Source organism: Phyllobates terribilis, unplaced genomic scaffold (genome assembly GCF_046119375.1).
Source record: "Phyllobates terribilis strain yellow unplaced genomic scaffold, ASM4611937v1 Scaffold_4__5_contigs__length_816908805, whole genome shotgun sequence".
In the NCBI taxonomy this organism is placed as follows: Eukaryota; Metazoa; Chordata; class Amphibia; order Anura; family Dendrobatidae; genus Phyllobates; species Phyllobates terribilis.
Window position 1 is genome coordinate 78,586,060 of NW_027362764.1, and position 21,028 is coordinate 78,607,087.

The window sequence follows — 21,028 nt, forward strand, 5'->3', positions numbered from 1 at the left end:
CAGAGGTACTGCATCTCACCCAGAGGTGTGGTATCTCACTCTCAGGTAAGGAAGGAGTATAGCTCGGAACCCTAACACCTGCATCCAACACATACCCGCAGTGGGGGTAGGGCGAGATTGCTCCTAAGGGAGAGCACAGTCCCGGGTCCCTAGCTGAGGGGAGGGGCTATGTAGTGGGTGTGGGTGGAGGAAGTCGCTTAGGGGAGCACATGAAGGAAGGTATAAATAGAGAAGCCATCTTGTTTAGAGAGTGAGTAGTCAGAGGAGGAGAAGTGGAAGGAGCAGGAGCACTGCTCAGGAGGAGGGCCTGAGGAGAGGCCCAGGACTGAAGGAGAAGAGAGAGGAGCAGGAAGGGCTCCAGGAACGAGGAAGGGACCCCAGGGCAACGGGCAGTGCTGGAGGCCACCCATACTCCCGAATCTACCAGGAGGTGGAGGGGTCAGGCCACATCAAGGGGACCAGTCCCTCAACTAGCAGAGCACTTTATGTCTCAACTAGAAACCGGAGGCTGCAGTATTTCAAGTCCTGTAGCCAACAGTCCATATCAGTCTCACCAAGAAGGTAGCTATAGAGGACTCAGGGGACGGAACAGACGTCGCCCGCCAAGGCCCGCAGGTACCGGATTGGGACACTTGGTATGAGATGCAGGGAAATGGCCAGAGAGAGAACACACAGAAGGGGGTCCCGCTAAGTACTCCAGAGTTATCTGGGGGTGGACTGAACCCCTCCCTGAGTAAGCGCAGCACGACGAGGGAAGTTACATTGGTACCCGTAACTTGGACTGCAATAACCGTGAGTACACCATGGCCCAGGGGGCGCGTCACATGTAATGTAAAATCCTGAGTGACAACCTCCTTCCCTACACCAGGACATTAAAAATGGGTCATGGCTGGGTCTTCCAGCAAGACAGTGACCCAAAACATACAGCCAAGGCAACAAAGGAGTGGCTCAAAAAGAAGCACAGTAAGGTCAGGGAGTGGCCTAGCCAGTCTCCAGACCTTAATCCTATAGAAAACTTACGGGGGGAGTTGAAACTCCGAGTTACCAAGTGACAGCCTCAAAATCTTAATGATTTAGAGATGATCTGCAAAGAGTAGTGGACCAAAATTCCTCCTGATATGTGCTCAACCCTCATCATCAACTACAAACAACGTCTGACTGCTGTGCTTGCCAACAAGGGTTTTGCCACCAAGTATTAAGTATTGTTTGCCAGAGGGATCAAATACTTATTTTTCACTGCAAAATGCAAATAAATGTATCTAATTTATACAATGTGATTTTCTGGATTTTTTTTTTTTTGAATATTCTATCTCTCAATGTTAAAATGAACCTACCCTTAAAATTATAGACAGTTCATGTCTTTGTCAGTGGGCAAACTTACAAAAACTGCAAGGGATCAAATAATTATTTCCTTCACTGTATGGTATGTATAGTGTGTATCTAAAGTCTGAGACACTTCTATTCCCAGAATGGAAATAGTCTATAGGCGGAGAGTCTGAAGGCTCCCATACATACATTGTAAATTGTGGTTGACCGGCCCTGACTGGCACCGCTAACTTTTCTCTAATTTTTTAAAACTTTTTTTCTTATGTTAAAAAAAAGTCCCACAATGGACACATTATATTAAAAAAACATCTCATTTAGCATGTTATATGATTTAGGCGTAAAAAGAGATGGATTGCACACGTTACATTGCTTCAACATTGTTCAACACATTTTCAACTTACCTACAAAAAAAATCGAATTATTAACAAAAATAATATAACTTTAATATATTACAGAGTTAATTATTTCTTTATTTTAAGCATTAATCCAGGACTGTAGCTAGAGGTGCACTGGCAGTCCATGTAGTCTTGATGCCTGGTGGTGTCACGGGTGCCAATAAGAAGCTGGTAGAACTCAGAGACAGACAGTCCAGTAGGAACAGTCAGAGATGAATATTTGTGCTGGATAAAAGTTCGCCCGGATATACATCGAATGTGGATTGATTGGGATATGCACTAAAGTAAAATACTGTATAAAGTCATGGAGACAAATATTAGTTTACAAGCCAACATTTCTATCTCCCTTATGTTGAATTTATGAAACTACTGTAGTAAGCTAGGCTCACATGACCGTTTTTCTCTCATCTGAGAAATTTATCATAAAATTATTCTATACACACTTTGATCGGAGTTTGATCAGAGTGTGATTCGATTTTCTCGAATGAGTATAATAAAAAAAAAAAATTCCATCTTTTCCATTTAGTCTGTCCATAAAAATCGCACCACACTCTGTTGTCATCTGAGTGCGGTCCGATTTTTTTTTTTTACCACGGACCCATAGACATGAATATCCAAGTGCGTTCCAATAATTTGGATTCAATTAGTGCGCGCCGCTGCGCTCGGCGCTCATAGCAAGTTGCACAGGCGATCGGAAAATTGTAGCTTTCAGTCTCCCTTGGAGACTATTGAACCAAGTGAAAAGTAGAAAAAAATGTTTTAAAAAATATTTAAAAAAAAAATTAAAAAAATATAAAAGTTCAACTCAACCGTCTTTCACCCCATTTAAAATAAAGCAATTAAAAAAGGAAAATATATACACATATTTGATATCACAGTGTTCAGAATTGCCCAACCTATCAATAGAAAAAAGTATTCATCTGATTGGTAAACGATAAAAAAAATGAAAAACACCAGAATTTTTTTGGTTGCCCCAACATTGCAATAAAATGCAGTAACAGGCGATCGAAAGATCGTATCTACCCCAAAATGGTATCATTAAAAATGGCGGCTCGGCGCGCAAAAAATAAGCCCTCACCCAGCCCCAGATCACAAAAAATGGAGGCTTTGTATTTTTTTTACCACTTAAATAAAAAAGAACCTATACATGTTTGGTATCTACGAACTCATAATGACCTGGGGAATCATAATTGCAGGTCAGTTTTTGCATTTAGTGAACATGGTAAAAAAAATCCAAAAAACATCTGTGGAATTGCACTATTTTTGTAATTTCACCGCACTTTGATTTTTTTCTCATTTTTCAGTACACAATACGATAAAATCAATGGTGTCGTTCAAAAGTAAAACTCGTCCCACCAAAAAAAAAGCCCTCACATGGCCATATCGACCAAAAAGTAAAACAGTTATGGCTCTGGGAAGAAGAGGAGCAAAAAACAAAAACCCAAAAATGGAAAAACCCAAAAATGCAAAAACCCAAAATTGCGAAAAGGGTTAATAGGCATTTAACCCTTTCTACTGGATAACATTTCCTATTGAACTTCAACCCCATTGTATATTTTATATTTGAAAAATATTGACAAAATCTCTTTATAGATGTTGCCCAATGTTGACAACCCCTAATAGGACATATTAACATCACAGAGAAGGTTGTAATTTGGGAGCCGTAGTAAAATGCCCCCAAAATGTAGGTCATTCCCACATCCCATCTGAAGTGGCGCAGCACGGTGGCTCTGTGGTTAGCACTGCAGCTTTGCAGCACTGGGGTCCTGGGTTCAAATCCCACCAAGGACGACATCTGCAAGGAGTTTGTATGTTCTTCCTGTGTTTGCGTGGGTTTTCTTCGGTTAACTCCCACACTCCAAAGACATAGTGATAGGGAATTTAGATTGTGAGCCCCAATGGGGACAGCAATGATTATGTATGTAAACCGCTGCAGAATATGTTAGCACTATATAAAAATAAAGATTATTAAAGGAGTTGTCAGGTACTTTTATTAAGTTCCCAATGTATTCAGCATGTGGGCATAAGTATCTCTGTAAATACCTTCTGATAATGCCTGTGAGTGGCGCTATCACTGGCCGCTCACAGGCATCACGTGACGCCCGGCTGCAACCGGCTCTGACATCCGCTGACGTCACGACAAATCCAGGCTGCAGCCAGGGGTCTCTCTTCTGCGTTCCACCCGGTTTGCTGCTGGGTTGTGGGCGGGATTACCCCCCGCGTCACACCCAGCATCTACCGCGCACTCTCCCCCTCCCCATTCATTGGGAAAGCGCGCGGTGGATGCTGGGCGTGACGCGGGGAATAACCCCGCCTACAACCCAGCAGCCACCGCGTGGACCCCAGCCCTGAGTCACGCCTCAGTTGTGCGCGGGGTCACGTGCTGCCTGTGAGTGACCACCGATAGCGCCGCTCACAGGTATTATCAGCAACACAAGGTATTTACAAATATACTTATGCCCACATGCTGAATACATTGGACAATTTAAAAAAAGTACCGGACAACTTCTTTAAGTAGGAGTCTTCACAGAATTGTTTCATGTTTCCGATTTATATTTATTTATTGATCAAACTTTGCAAAATTACAAGTTTTTGTAATAAACTTCATTACCTTCTTTTGTTTACTTGTATCCATAACTCTATGATCCAGTGCTGTTTTACCTGCCTGGGTCAAGTTAGATGAGAATCTGCTTTCAACTGCTTCTGAGCAAGAATCCATACAGTCTTTGTTAGGGACTTTCCCTGTAAGAGCTGCTCCGCTATCCTCAATAGTACTCAGACAGGGAAAGTCCCAAAGGCTACAACCCCACTATCATTATTCCGTCAGTATTTTTTCTCAGGAGTGGGAGCCAAAACCAGGAGTGGGTGATAAATGCAGAATTGGTGACTTGTTTCTATTATACCTTTTCTCTGATTGCTCCTCACCTGGTTTTGGCTCCCACTCCTGAGAAAAAATACTGACCAAATACTGACCAAATACTGACAGTGGGGCCGTGGCCTAGCATAGACTGTGTAAATTCGTGCTGAGCAGCAGTTGAAAGCAGATTCTTAAGGAACTTGACCTAGATGGGTAAAACAGCACTGCAGCATAGTGTTTGGGAGAGAAGGAGGACACATGAAGTATTAAAATTTTTGCAAAGCCTTATCAATAAATAAAAAAAAAAAAAAGTTGAGTTACTCTTTAAAGGAATATTCTCATGTTAGCCTTCCGTAGATAGAATAGTTCCTACTTCCAGCATTCTGCAGCCTCAATATATTTATGGATGATATTTCTTTACTTGTGCAGATTTGCATTTCTAAACACAAGTTTTGGCACCATGGTGCTTATTTCAGAACATACTCAGATTAGTGAAGGCAAATGATGAATCTCCTGACAAGTGGAAGATACAGTTACTTCTATCATCAGATGTGTAATGATGCAGTTTATTGTCAGTCCCCATGGCAACTTCACAATTTTAGTTTGTGAACGTTTAATATAATGCAGCATACACTCAATCAATGTTCATAATCCTGGTGGGTGTTTTTAAAGGGCAAATTCTATACTAATGTCTGAGTCATTATAGTTTATAGTTAAAATGCCGGTATAGTCCAAAGCTTTATATTTCTTGATATTGAATCTGGCGTCATTTTTCTTTTGTCAATGCACCTCTTTATCCCTCAGATATAGCAATCTCTTTTCCCCTGTATCTAAATCTGGTATTTTTAGCCAATCAGGTGTGGTCTTTCAGAAAACATCTAGATAGAATAGTCAAGGACTACGCCCACTTGGTTAACAAGGTTAGAATTTTGTTCAGGAGAGAATGCACCATTTCTAAGGAACAGAAAAGAACAGGAACAAAAGAAAAATTTGTACAGAATAAGAACAGCAGCATTTACACTGATTAAAAGAAATACATATTTATGGCAAATTATAGGTCCTCTTTAAATTAATTTAAACATGCGTCATGTGGCCACCGGCAAGCTATATTTTAATGGAGGACGTCCACCTAAGTTGTGACAAAGTAGAATTATTTGCAATCATTTCATATATCGTGTTTATGGCATATATTGTGGCTGACCCATGATTTTTGCAGTCTGATGTAGGTCTGAAATATAAATTGAACATAGAAAATATTATTAATTTGACATCTTCCTTAACCCAATAATGACTGCATAATGTAAATTAATGGCAAGTGGTCGCAGGGGGTGTATGGAGCGGGCTCAGGAATTTAGCTCTCACCATAACTAGCAATTGTCCTCTGTGCTATACAATGGGCATCTGCCTGTAACATCAGGGGCCAGAACGAGCTCTTTACTCTGCTATTTAACTATTTAAATGCCATTATCAATCTCTGACAGCAACATACAAATAGTGTCATCGGTGTAGTGCACAGTCACCAGTTTCCACTGGTCCCCTCATGACGTGATAATGATGAGCCAATGGTTAATCATGGCAGCTGAAGGCACCCATAACTGACTATCATCCTGTGGATGGACTTAATAGGAGGAGAACGTCATTTTCACTGTATATTGCAAAATTACAGTATATATATTTATATACACAGGGTTGGTCATTTATATGGATACACCTAAATTAAATGGGAATGGTTGGTGATATCAACTTCATGTTTGTGGCACATTAGTATATGGGAGGGGGAAAACTTTTCCAGATGGGTGGTGACCATGGTGGCCATTTTGAAGTTGGCCATTTTGGATCCAATTTTATTTTTTTCAATGGGAAGAGGGTCATGTGACACATCAAACTTATTGAGAATTTCATAAGAAAAACAATGGTGTGCTTGGTTTTAACGTAACTTTATTCTTTCATGAGTTTTTACAAGTTGGGATTGTCAATGCAACCCTCTTCTCCCACTCTTGACACACTGATAGCAACACCACAGAAGAAATGCTAGCACAGGCTTCCAGTATCCGTTGTTTCAGATGCTGCACATCTCGTATCTTGATGGCCAATCAGAAGCCAGCAGCTGATGTCGGCGTGCATGTGACTTGGGGCGCATGGCAGTGACGACATGTGCTGCATGCCGCTTGCACACAGCAGTCAGCTGCTGGCTTCTGAAGAAGACGCCTTGAGGGAAGGCTAGTAGAATTCATTTTTTTTTACACCTTAAAGAACAGCGGCAGAACGGGGGACACATACCATGATGGGCAACATATATATACCAACATGGGCCCAGGATGGGTAACAAATATGTACACCAGGATGGGCAACATATATATTCTAAGATGGGGAACATATATACCAGGATGGGGAACATACATGCCAGGATGAGCCCAGGATGGGGAACATATACATACACCAGGATGGGCAACATCTATATCCTAGGATGGGGCCAGGATGAGAGACAAATATACTAGGATGGGAGACATTAGTACAGCATGGGGGACATTACTACTTAACAGGGGAAAAGGGGCAACTTGTATGTCCTTATAGGATTTAGAATGCTAGGAGGGCACATACATTTTACCAACATGCGGGGGGTCCACGTCTAAATCGTGCATCGGCGCCCATCGGACTCTAGTTAAGCCACTGTGTGTATAGATATATACACACAGTGTATATATATATATATATATATATATATATATATATATATATATATATATATATATATATATATATATATATATATATATATATATACTGTGAGGCAGTGAGAGGGATCATATGCGAGGGACGGTATGTATCCCCCAGGATGTGCATAGAAGCATATTGATCCCGCTGGAGTGCATTGCTATCACAGACACAGCTGTGATTATAGTGCAGATTAAAAGTAAAGTCTAAACTTAGTCAAGCTATTTGTCTAAGTTGGATTTAAGAAAACCCGGCATGGGCTTTTATTCTTGGAGTGGACTACAGGATGGCAGTGGGGCGGTCCAATCCCTCCAGCCCAGGTCTTACAACTGGCTCATGGCCACAGATTCCCTTTAAAAACTTGCAGTAAAGGTTTGGGTGTGTTCAGTGTTGGGATTACTAGCAGCATAGAAGGAAGATCTGCAAGCTTGTGTGAGGCTGAACACAGGCCTGTGAAGGCAACATATCTGATGCACCCTAAGTCACACGGCACGGCCGTCTCCCATGCCAACAGGGGAACATGGACTGTGTGGATATCCTGGCCAAGATCCGGAGGACAGCTTTTATTTCTGAGTTGTGAGTTTTTGCTGAATAAAGCCGTTTAAGTTGGACTCTCCTTGGGTCACTGCCTCATTACTGCACAGTGTGAACACCGCTGCACTACAATACATATACATATATACGTACATACATACACAGATCAAATGAAAAAAGTTTAAAAAAAATATAGAAAAATGTACAAATATACAAAAGGTTAAATCACCCTAATTTAACTAATTTAAAAAAAAATAAAAAAAAATAAAAATAAACATATTTGATATCATCCATAAAATTATTTTAATATGCTAAAACCAAAAAAGAGTCAAAAAGCAAGAACGCCGCTTTTTCCATCACTGCACTACCGATAAAAATTCTATAAAAATAGATCAAAAAGTAGTATGCATGCAAAAATGGTATCAATAGAAATGTAAGCTCAGTGTGCACAAAGCAAGCCCTGACAAAAATAAAATAAAAGCAGTTTTTTTCCAAAAATGGCAACACAAGTCAAATTCTTTTTTATGAACTTCTTAATCTGTTTTGACTGGTAAAGTATTAAAATACCCTTATAAGTTTGGCTTCACGATACTCATGCTAACCTGAGTAATAATACTGCCAGGATTTTTTTCCCCATCTTTGAGTACATGACATGGTAAAGTGAATAATGTTATTAACGACATATATAATAAGATCTCATAAGTAGAGATGAGCGAACCCAAACTGTAAAGTTCGGTGTTCATACCGGATTAGGTGTCTGTTGCTGAACTCCGAACACAGACTTCTCCTGGAAGTCCATTTTACAATTCGGGAGTTTGAGAAGGAGAGTAAGAGTGAGAGTGAGATACTTTCCAGCTCCAAAGTTTGGGTCCTAATTGATTTCTATGTGGTTCGGGTTCAGGTTCAAGTTCAAGTATAGTTCTGGTACCTGAACCAAATTGGTCCGCTCATCGGTACTCATAAGGCTGTATTGCTGGAAAAAGCAAAAAGTTATGGCTCTTGGAAAAAGAAGAGTAAAAAATGAGAGCTCAAAACCAGAAAATTTCTCAATCATATAAGGGTTAAAGTTGTCTTCAGATATTTGCAAATTTAATTAGTTGGCATTTAATATACAATTTACATTTATTTTTAATGGTCCTCAAGGAGAAAACTCTTATCTCAGTGAGCTTTTTTGGGGACTTTTTATTAATCTATTGTAAAACGAGCTTGTAATGAACATATTATTCTTCCAATAACTAGGATCACAGTATGATAAAAATTATCATAAAGTGATATTGTTTCTTGCTGATCAAGAATTACGTCTCAATTTGACTTTACAAATATGTTTTATTATTATTATTATTATTATTATTATTATTGTTAATGGTAATAATTAGAAGTGTATTGCTGTCATTGAAAAAAATTGTCAAAGAAAAACATTCAAAGGCAATAATTTATTGTCTTCAAATGTTTATCGTTAACTAATTTTTTAATCTGTGGTTTTGGCCGCCATCCAGTCACTATTTAGGTGAGCACTAAATGATACTATTTGGTCATTTGTAAACTTGTGATAAAATTATTTCACGCTCATAACCACAATATAACCTCAATATTTCCCAATGCCAGTCAAAGTAAATGGAGATCTTTTCCGCAATTGCAAAAAAAAAAACCACCCAGGTCAGACTTTTTTTTTTTGTGGTGGTCACAAGGTAATCCTGATTCTAATTGGGAACACAAAAGTTGCATTATTGCCTTGTCTTTATTGTGTCTTGCAGATGAACAAAAGCCAATGTGTACCCAGAACACAAATAGTTTTGATATCATGTGTCATTAGTAATTTTTGATATTTTCTCAGGGTTCTTTAGGAAAATTAAATATTAGCCTCCATTGACAGTTTCATAATATTTGACGTCATGAATAAAGTTGCCAATACACTTTAGACACGTCATATGTATGCCAAAATGGTATTAATAAAAATCTAAGCTTAGTGTGCACAAAATAAGCCCTAACACAGCCCCATTAAGAAAAAAAATGTAAACGTTTTTCAGAAAATGTCAGCTTCTTTTCCCCGATATATGCCGTTGGGGGAAAGTCGGCATTAGATGGTTGGCCGATCCTTCCGAAATTGACCAACAAAGCAAGTAATTTCTTAGGTTGTCCCATATTATTTTGCAATATCGGTCTGTTTTTTTATGATGTTGTCTGATGTTCCTATATTTTCATTTCGCAGGGGAGTACTCAAAGTGGATGTCAATCTTCAGAGAACGGACATCGATCAATGCTCAAATGATGGATGGTTTTCTGGCACTCACAGATGTCAACACAACAGCTCAAAGGTAAGCACGCATGAAATAAGACATGTATATTGTATGATAAAATCAAACGAAAAAAGGGGCATTCTCATCTTAGGAAGTTATAGGGAATTGCTTCATGATTAATAGGAGTTGAATGCCAACTCTGGAAATGGAGAAGATGTTCCTTCATGAGCCTATTTGTTCAGCGTCGGACAAGGAAACTGTAAAATGGACTGTATTACGCTTTCCTATATACTGTCGACTGAAAAAACTGTAAAAACTTCAGCACTAATTTCATTTTGAGAATCAGGGGATTTCTGTTGATCATAAATGGATGGCATATCTCAGTGATAATGTCATCACTTCTAATGTAGGCTGAACCTCCTTTAATGGAAGGTGAGTGATACAAATGTTGTGAAGCTGTATGTAAAATATATCGCAGGTTGTCATCAAAAACTTTGAGTAACATCTGTCAGCAGTACTGAAATATAGTAAAGAGTTTATTTCCATAAAGTGTCTGAGACTTTTCAAGACTTGGCAGTTTGTGTCATTAATGGGTTGTCCATTCGAAATGATACTTATCCCACCTGTCGGTTCTGTTCTGATCCTTCCCAGACTTCCGATGGTCTCAGCCTCCATCAACAGATCAGATAAGACTGTTTGGTAGTGTTTGCTTTAGCCAGTGATAAATAACTGATTAATCAATTCTTGTGTCGAAAGGGACCAGGAAAAAGAGAGACCAACGGGAAAGCGTCGGAACGGGATCACTGAGGTTTTTCATTTTTGAGATTCTGATCTTTTTATTTAAAAAAAAGTTATATCTTCTGGATAACCCCGTGGAAGGTGACACCTTTACTTTTTGGAAGTTTGTAGTTTACTTTCTCTCTTTATAAGATCTATGTAGCTGATCAGAAAATAAAAATACTGTATAAATAGAAGGAGAAAGAGGTGAAATCACGTAGCATTGTCTCTGCCACCACTTGTGTGAGTTTGCATGCCAGGAGGGAAAAGGAAGCAGCAGAGAGTGGCCGTTGATTGGTTAAAGCACAAAGTCCATCTCACCAGCTCTACACCGTAAAGAGTCTGTCCAATCAATGCAATTATACTGTAGAGAGACAATGAACATTTACAAAAATTTTGCAGAAATTGAGAAAAAATAAATTCATGGCTTTGGTAAATGTTATAGAGGCAGTATGTTTCTGAATGGGGCTTTAATTTGATGTGGTTCAAAATATGACATATTTTATCCATTTTATAATTGCTACCTTATAATTACATGTTTGAGTGAAAAATGAACTCAAACATGTAATATGAAAGCAAAGCATATTTGCAGTTAGACAATGCACTCAATGTAACGCAGGCCCAACATGGTACTGGAGGATCCTCTGGTGGGCCCAAGCACTGAAACAATAATACTCCCTAAAAGTCCAGCAGAAGACAACCCCATTTGTAGGTCCCTTTTGAGCGTATAACTTGCCACTTGGGTCTATTTCTTTGTGGGTTGATTCACAAGTAGCCTATTATATTCTTTTGATTGATGTCTTGTGTTAACAATTATTATACTATGTTATTATACTTTTATAATTATACTATTCTACTATGGAAGTTGCATCTTCATTTTTTATGATGTGGTCTTAGAACTTCAGTTCAACCAGACAATTATGGCCTTACGGCACTGTAGTTCTGAGCTTGCAGCTGACTTGTTTCATATTTGTATGGACTTTTCTTGTTCTTTCCATCTATATGCCAATTTAAAAAATATATATATATATATATATATATATCAAACGATTCTAGAGATATGGGGCCTTTTTATTTAGTGATAATTTTTATGGTCTTTATCGAGAGGACACAGCTCACTAGATTCTCTGGGGGCATGTCTTCAGGCTTCTCTACATTGTTACCCTGAGAGCCACTTGGTGATGAGCGTCAAAATTTGTCCTAACTAAAAAGCCCCACATCTCTGGAACCGTTTGGCAGATTTTAATAAAACAAAAGGCAGAATAATTAGGGGAGCAGCGGGAATAAAATAAGAACCAAAACTGGACACTTTTAACCTGGCAACAGGTTCTCTTTTAGGTCTGACCCATAATACCATATATAGCCTTGTTTGTAGCTTACCAACCATCCAGAGACCATGTCCACTAGAAGACCTCAGCTACACATTTGCTTTATAGAACTTTTGAAATCAATGATGGCCTACCCAGAACATGGTGTTGGCTACTTCCTGTAAAATAAACCACAAATTGGTGCCAAAAAATCCCAAAACTTCAGTCGAATGCCTTATAGATAAGTCACGAGAAGTTTATGGGCCGCAAGTATTAGAGCATGGATGCCTCATAGATAAGGGCTTAGTCCATATTTCCATATTTGGAAATAATTATTAATAAAATGATGCCAATGGATGAATCTAAATGATTAAAATAGTTTTTGTTCTCCAAGCATTTTTTTTTTATTAATAAAGGTACAGACATTTTAACAAAGACCATTAGTCAACATCACCTTGTATAACCAAGCAAATATCAATAGCTGGGATACGAAGTCATGTATAACCAAGGTTATAGATTAATTTTACCTAGGACTCATTGCCATGGAAACACATTTCTCATGCTATAGGAAAACATCATAATAGGCAGAATTGTCTGTTCATTCAGCAAAATAAGGTCAGAATCAATTTAAGAATTAAACCTGACTGAATTAATCGCATGACTCACGAAACATCGGAGGAAAATAAATTGCACTTATCTATCATTCCTGCCCATGACAACAATGCCTGTCATACTGAAATCCATCATTACTAATACGTTTATATTTAATACGCCTTATGGCAAAGAAGCTTCATGCTGCATAATAGATACGAAAATGTAAAGGCCCGCATGGAAAACGTGTTCAATGGTCAGCAAAATCCAAAAATTGGAGAAAGCATCCAGTCCCTGGACTGGACGATGACCCCCTAGATAATTAATAACTGGAAAAGGGTGAATTATTGCAAATGTAATTGAATTGCACTGGGATTGAAACTAAATCCATATTCTATAGAATGCAGATTTTTTTTTTCATTTTGAAGAGAAGTAGAGGGCCGGAAAAAGCTAAAAAAAAAAATCCCAAAAACTAATACTCACCTCTCCAGCTACCTCCGGTACTTACTCTCTCCCGTATGGTCCTCAACACCACTTCTTACCACTGCGTGCTGAAACCCTGGGCCTCTTCACACTAGGTTGGGACAGAGACCAGGGCTATGATGTCTCTGCTCATGTGCTTCATAAGGTCATGGTAATGTCATGACCTCAGGACTAAGCCCAGGACAAGCCTTCATAAGCTTAGTCATGGCCGGAAGTTCCAGCCTAGTGTAAAGATGTGGTAAGAAGAGACGTAGGGGACCATACGGGGGACAGTGATCAGCAAAGGTAAGTGGTGGGTATTCGCTTTTTTTTTACTTTTTTTATCTTTATTTTACATTTACTTTGCCCCGGCATCTATCAAGACCCCAGAGAATAATAAGGGGCATTCAATTTGTGGAGAATAAATTTACTGCAAATCAAATTTCCAGGTAAAACGTGATGGATTTGGCAAATTTGAATCTTGTCAAATTCACTCATCTATATTAATAATAAATTGATTAATGTGCAAAGTTTTTGTGTTAAATGGATTTTTTAAAATATTTTTTGCTATTTTTTTAAACATATCACAATCTGTATTAAAAATAAAAAGTAGAAATCTTGACGCTTTCACACTGGCCACTGGGGTTTTTCATGACTCTAACTTCCTGTTGTTTAAGGAAACAACACATGTACATAGCACAGCCACAATGAACAGACACTGACCCTATATTTTGTATTGAAGCATCTAATGAGCATGAGAAAAGGTCATTATGAAGGGAGGGAGAGCATCCCCAATTGTGATTTGCGGGTCCTGTGTTATCAGCTGTGTACAGAGGTATTTACTGTTATTGTAATTCTACCTTTGTTGATAAGGAGCCTGCTGAAAACTCTTCTTTAAAGGACAGGGAGTACCGTATAACTCTAAAGCCCCCGTCTCACATAGCGAGATCGCTAGCGAGATCGCTGCTGTGTCACGGTTTTGGTGATGCAGCAGCGACCTCACCAGCAATCTCGCTATGTGTGACACTTTGCAGTGATCAGGCCCCTGCTGTGAGGTCGCTGATCGCTGCAAAGTGTCCTGGACCATTTTTTGGTCGTTGCTCTCCCGCTGGTCAACACACATCGCTGTGTGTGACCAGGGGGAGCAGCGATCAGGCTGGTAACTATGGTAAATATTGGGTTACTAGGGGCACACGCGCACCTAGTAACCCGCTGTTTATCATGGTTACGAGCCTGCTAAAGTGAGCGGTAACCTCCCGCTCACTGTAGCAGAGTGGTAACCATGATAAACAACGGGTTACTAGGAGCGCGTGTGCCCCTAGTAACCCGATGTTTACCATAGTTACCAGCCTGCTCCTGCTTCAGCAGGCTGGTAACCAGGAGCAGGACATTGTGGAAAGATTCTTTCCACGATGTCGCTGCTCCCCTGATCGTTGGTGAGCCTGCCTGTTTGACAGCTCACCAGCGACCACATAGCGACGCAGCAACGATCCCTGACAGGTCGTATCGTTGTCGGGATCGTTGCAGCGTCGCTAAGTGTGACGGGGCCTTAAGAAAGCCCCAATGGCCAGTGTAAAAATTGCAAGATTACTAATTTTGTTTTTTTGTTTTTTACTTAGGATTGTGATATGAAAAGATAAACTTTACCATTTTTTTTTAAAAAAATACATGTAATGCAAAACCCTTATTTAAATAATAGGTAATTTTCTGATGAAAGTTTATTTTTAAGGTGCATTCAAATGAGCAAAGAATTAATGAATGAACTTCATGAAAATACTTGTTTCCATTTATCAGTCCATGTGCCGGTGATCACCAGAAGAATGAGCAAAACGCTTTTTAGCTGGGTAATCAGATTGTTTATGATTGCAAAACAATGATTGTTATCAGTAGCACATCATCCATTGTTCACTGGGGATGTGCTGCTGACAACATGATATTGTATAGATAAAGAACAAACAAATTAATGATCATTCTGTTCTTGAGATAAGTAAATCAATTTTAGGCCAATCAAATTCACAAAAAAATGTATTTTGCCAGATTTGTATTTTTTCCGATTTCCAGTCAGCTACCATTTCGTTGGCTTATTTTTAGGGCCAGGAAGATGTTATATAATACAAATATTATGCTCAACTGTTTAACCACCCGTCTAGTCCTCCATTGGGGCAGTCCCTCCGCCTTTGGTCTTCTTGTCTTCAGTCTTCACTCTATGGCACATAGTGGGGGGTGGGAAGCTGTGGTGGTGGAAAAGGTGAAGGGCAAGGTGAAAATAATATTTTTTTTTATTTTTCAATCCCATTTATTATGCCCTGTGGCCTGGAGAAACCTCAGAGCATAATAAACGTCAAGTGGGACACATTCAATTTGCATCCAGCAATTTGATGCAAATCGAATTTCCCAACCAAATTCAAGCAAGTCTGTCGAATGTGAGTTTCAGCAGATTTGCCCATCTTTGTTCTGTTTCCAATTTTTTTTTGTCACCCACTGTAAATGGGACATTAAATAAGTCCTGATCAACTGGTATATAGGGATACATGTCAGTAAGAATGTACCTAGGAAACTTGAGATACTGGAGGATAGGGTAAGGAGACACGTTTCCAATGATTCAGTCAATATCGGGAACTTAGTTGCTCCAAAAATTCACGTTTTAATCTCATGCAAAGTAGGCTTGCCAGTTTGCTGGTGGGCATGTCAGGGCACTTGTGGTCCTCAGATCATCTTTGCTTTTTCCCGCCCGTGCTGACCCCACCTCTTGATTGACACTGGAGACAGAGGCTCTGCTACATGACATGACTTTTGCACTCCATTATCAATCAATAAGTTGGGTCAACGCTGGTGGGGAAAAGTGAAAAGAAGCTAAGGACCACTTGTGCACTGATAGGGCACTTGCGAGCCTAATTTGTGTAGGATCAAAACATGAATTTCGACATAACGGGCACCGGATAACACTGAATAGTTATCATTGGAAATGTGTTCCCTTGCCCTATCCTCCAGAACATCAAATTTCCTAGGTACTTTCTTACTGACACATACTCTATAAATAATACTTTCATACCTGAGTTTTGGAAATGCCAGCTGTACATTTATATTTGATGAGAGGTCTTATTCTGTAAAGGGAGTTCATTGGCTGTATAACATCAGCACAAATTGGATGTAATATGTGTGCGCCTACATGCCATTAAGAGCCAGATAGACGTTTTGTGGATCAATACAGTTAAGTAATTGATGCAAATGTGTTGATCACTACTATTAGAGGAATGGAGGTCAAAGAAATTCTTTAAAAGACCCCATCTGTTATCCAGACCATATTTCCCGTAACAGATTTTTAGTGCCATCATATTTTGTTCGAGGACCATCCCAGTGGAAGACCATTTTTTGCAAATCAGTTTTGGGTGTTCATCTCAGAACGGTTTCACTGTACTATTTCTGGTGATGAGACAGGGGATCAAATTAAGCAGATGACTTTAATGAAAAAGTTCAAAATGTGCAGCTGGTTTGATGCAAATGACACAGCTGGGCTATGGCTGATGAGTGGTCAGTAATCATTATATGTGTAAAAGTAGAGAATTATCGGCATGTATGAATGATACAAATCCAAAAAATGAAAGGACGAATCAGACTGCCATATCTGTAAATATGTGCAAAATCTATCTTGCCTGGAAATATAATTTTCTTCATACTCAGCAATATTTTTACATACGTAGTATAAGAAAATCATCAATGCCCAGTGGGGATATAAGGTTGGTCTAAACAGTGTTTGTTTTTTTTTTGCGTTTTTTTCTTCAGGGAACAGAAAATATAATACCCCAAAGCATTATAATAATAGGACAGATAATAGATCACGCAGCAGAATAAGTCCCCAGACAGGACCTGAATGTGTAAATCTAGATTAATGGACTTTGCAAGGTCACGGTAATGCATTATTTCGGCAATGTAAAAGGGGGAACGTTTATAAACATCCTTCACAAAATTACATTGCTATTGTAAATATACATATTTTACAGAACCTAAATATAAAATATAATTGGGATTAAACTATTGTACTATCCTGTTTGTTGAAGTAGAGTTGACATTTCTAAAAATCACACCGGTTTGCCATGTATCTAATATAATGCCCAACATAAAAAATTAACTTCTGTCATTTCTAAGGGACACAGAATTTCCCTGACCATGTTACCCCCAATAGGACAATAGAAAACTATAGAAAAACTTGACAATGGAGGGGCTGATGGAGCATGATTAGTACACAAGTACCAACCCTACTAATGAATAAGGGACATGGATATCTATCAGTGTCTCTTGGTGCATAAGGCATCTAGACAAAGGAAAACTATCTATTTTGACACCCCCGTAGACTGGAAATATCGGCTTGACCGAGAGTTCCTGCTTTCTTTCGTGCCAGAATTATTTGGCAGTTGTTTATCTCCATTCCGACAAAAAAAATGATCAGATGATTGACTTATCGGGGACAGTCGGAATCATTGGCTGATCTGGCCAAAACTGGTGGGTTTGGCAGACTTTTATCTTATGTGCATGGGAGCTTTAAGTGCCGAAATGACTCACTGACTTTTATGGGAGTGGTGGGAGTGCGGTGGGCATGTTCTATACAGTAGTCAGAGAGATGAATTGTCACCCTCACCTATTGTCAAGGGTGTGATACTGTGGTTTCTGTCTCCAATCTATGAATGTTAACCTGTCTGTGGTGATAATGAGATGACTACAAACCCTGCCCCAGTGTACACAGCGCAAAGTGAAAAGTCATCTTTGCATGGTCAGCAAAAATGTGTTACCTCTAAAAAGCTTGCAACTTTCAGCAGCATCTTTAATCTTTTTCCGACATGATCAATTTCAATTTTTCATTTTTTCCCCCTTCTTCAAAGAGCCATAACTTTTTCATTTTTCTGTCCACATAGACATATGATGGCTTGTGTTTTGCGTAATGAGTTGTACTTTTGAGTGACACAATTCATTTTACCACAATGTACTGTAAAACAGGAAAAAAAATCAAGTGCGGTTAATTTGCGGAAAAAAACAAAGTAAATCCCGACATTGTTATTTGGAAATTATTTTTACGGCGTACATAGAGTGGTAAAGATTACCATGTAATCTGATGCTCCTCATCATTTCAATACCATACATGTCCAGTTTTTTATTATTTTAGTGGTGAAACAGAAATTCCCCCCCCCCCAATTTTTTTTATTGTGTTGAATTTTCTGAGACCAGTAGCACTTTAAATTTTTAGTCGATGGAGTTGTTCAGCATTTTTTGCAGCATTATGGCGAACAAAAAACAGCAATTTTGTCATTTTTAATTTTTTTCTGTTTACTGTGCAATGCCACAATGTGTATTTTTTATTATCTTTATTTTTATGGGTGAAAAAGGGAGTGATTTGTACTTTTATGTTTTTTTTTAATTATTTTCATATTTTTTAAACTTTTTTTTACTTTTTCCTGTATATATTAGTCCCCTTAGGGGACTTGAACCTGATATTGTCTGATTGCTTGTGCTGTATACAGCAGTACAATAGTATTGCTGCATGTAGTAAAACTCACGACGGTCTCCTTGGAAGCTTGGCCACAGGCTGGGTTTCAAGGGAGCTCTGTGATGACAGGCTCGGAGGTCTTCCACAGACCCCGGCTGCCGTAGCAACCCATCAGCGCCCCACGATCACGTAATGAGAGCACCAATGGGCGCATAGAATGATGTCCCCCTGCCGCTGTTAGAGTCAGGTCCTGGCTGTAACACACAGCCTTTACTTGCCGGGTAGGGGGCAAGCTCACCCGAGAGCCCGTTACATACACTTGCTATCGACTTGCACCATACATGTACGGAAGATGTTGATAAGGGGTTAAAGGGAATCTGTCAGCAGGATCAACCCTTCTAAGCTGTCTATATGGGCATGTAGGTCATAGAAAGTTGGATAAAATGACACCTTGATATCGGTGACCTGATGTCTTATTCCAGAGTAATCCACATTTTTCTTATACTTAAATCAGCTCTTAAAATCTAAGGGCCAGACACAGATCTCCCTGAATATCTGGGAGCAAAGAATTTTTTAAGTGTCGAGAGCATGCAGTACAATTCACAGCCACATTGAGTAACTACAGCTCTGATCTATGGGGGTGCTAGAAGTCCGGGAGCCCATAAGCGTCCTCCCTCTAAGCGGTGGCTGCATGAGGCTAAATTATTAAATCTTAATTCTACGTAAGAATTTGTCAATGTATTTGTGGCAGTTTTGGCATAAATTTAGGCAAAAATTGTTGCAAACCCTTGCATATCCCAAAATTGTGGAAAAGTTCACTATAGATTTAAGATGGGGTCATTTTAAAGAGGGCAAGGTCTCAAAGTACAAGATTACTTTATGTAGAAAGTCAGATAATGGCACATTTATGTGGTGATTCTAGAGGTTGGTTTTAGGTTTCCAGAGTCCTAACAGTTCAGACAGTCCCAAATTTTTTTAAGGGTGTGTGCTTGTAATAAATTATTTGGTGCTATTCACTTTTTTTGACTGGCATATGAAACAAGTCTTAATAAATGTTGGACAAAGTCCATAAAGGGGAATTAGTGCTCTGTCTAAAATAAATGGTAAGCAGGGACCAGTACACAGATATAATATGAAATTAATCAGCGCAGAATTTTAAACCAAAGTTACTAAAAAGAAAATAGTGTTAGGGAAAAGTTATAAATTCAACTTTGCAAATAGAAAACTGCAGTCACCACAATACTCTTTATTGTAACCTTACATTTTATAGTCCTTCTGTAAGGAAAAAAAATGAAAAAGAAAATTGCTTCTATTTATTAAATTGCAGTTTTCTATTGGCAATAAATTCATTATACAGATAAGTGCATTGTTTATATGGTTCTGTTAAAGATCCGGCATTTCCCTTTCAAACGTTCTTGCGAATAGAATAAAAAAAGGAAATGTGACAATAAAATGAGAAATAAATGGGATGTTAAAGCTGTTTACAAATAAAGGAGTGTGTATAATCATCCCTATGGTTCTGTTATTCAACCCCGACCTAATGGAGATATTATCTCAGCAAGAAGGCAGCAAACTGAAGAAAGTGCAAAAGAGGAATTACTGCACTAAACTAACTTAATGCGTTCAAGCAGTTTCCCGGTTCCCTGGTTTGGCAGATAATGGTTTCTGGCTGTGATTTCCTTTGGAGAACTAAATCCACTAGTCTTCCATGTATAACCACCCACACTGCAGAGCATTTTCTATCTCCCTGTAGCTATAATGCGGTCCTAAATACATGGTTTACATATAAGAAGGCAACACTGACATTACACATTTAGTTCCACAAAGCGACTGCATACAAATACTCAGCGTGTTGTGTTTTATCCGGAAGGTATTTATACAAGATACTAATCACCCCTTAATGGAGTAATAATATACTCTATCAGTTCCTTCTATTGTCGTTACTATTGGTCCCCACATGTGCATTGTGTTATTTCTGAATTTTATTTGTGGATCTTAAAGGGGAACTGTAAGTAGGTTTTTCGATGCTAAACCACCATCACTTGCTTTTACTGTAGCTCTTTAGTTTTTAAAAGGTGTCCATATACAGAGTATAAGAAATGGAGAAACAAATGGGTTAATTCTGCACTGCCGTAGAAGAAAGGATGAAGGATGCCAGTCGAAATTTAAGTGGTTTATTCGTCAATACGTTTCGAAGTATACAACTTCTTCATCAGAACAACCATACGTTCATTGTATACTTCGAAATGCGTTGACGAATGAACCACTTACATTTCGATTGGCATCCTTCACCCTTTCTTCTACTGCAGCGCAGAATTAATCCATTTTTTTCCAAATTTCTTATGAAT

General features: G+C 38.9%; 1 protein-coding gene across 2 annotated transcripts in view; it reads left to right on the forward strand.

The window, feature by feature from the left end:
- The window catches only part of GPR158 (G protein-coupled receptor 158), a 361,595-nt gene that overhangs the window by 41,709 nt on the left and 298,858 nt on the right, over positions 1-21,028 (forward strand). For both annotated transcript variants that reach the window (XM_073677528.1, XM_073677529.1), the window contains one exon: positions 10,037-10,142. In XM_073677528.1, the coding sequence (XP_073533629.1) occupies positions 10,037-10,142 (106 nt within the window). The remainder of the gene's footprint in view (positions 1-10,036; positions 10,143-21,028) is intronic.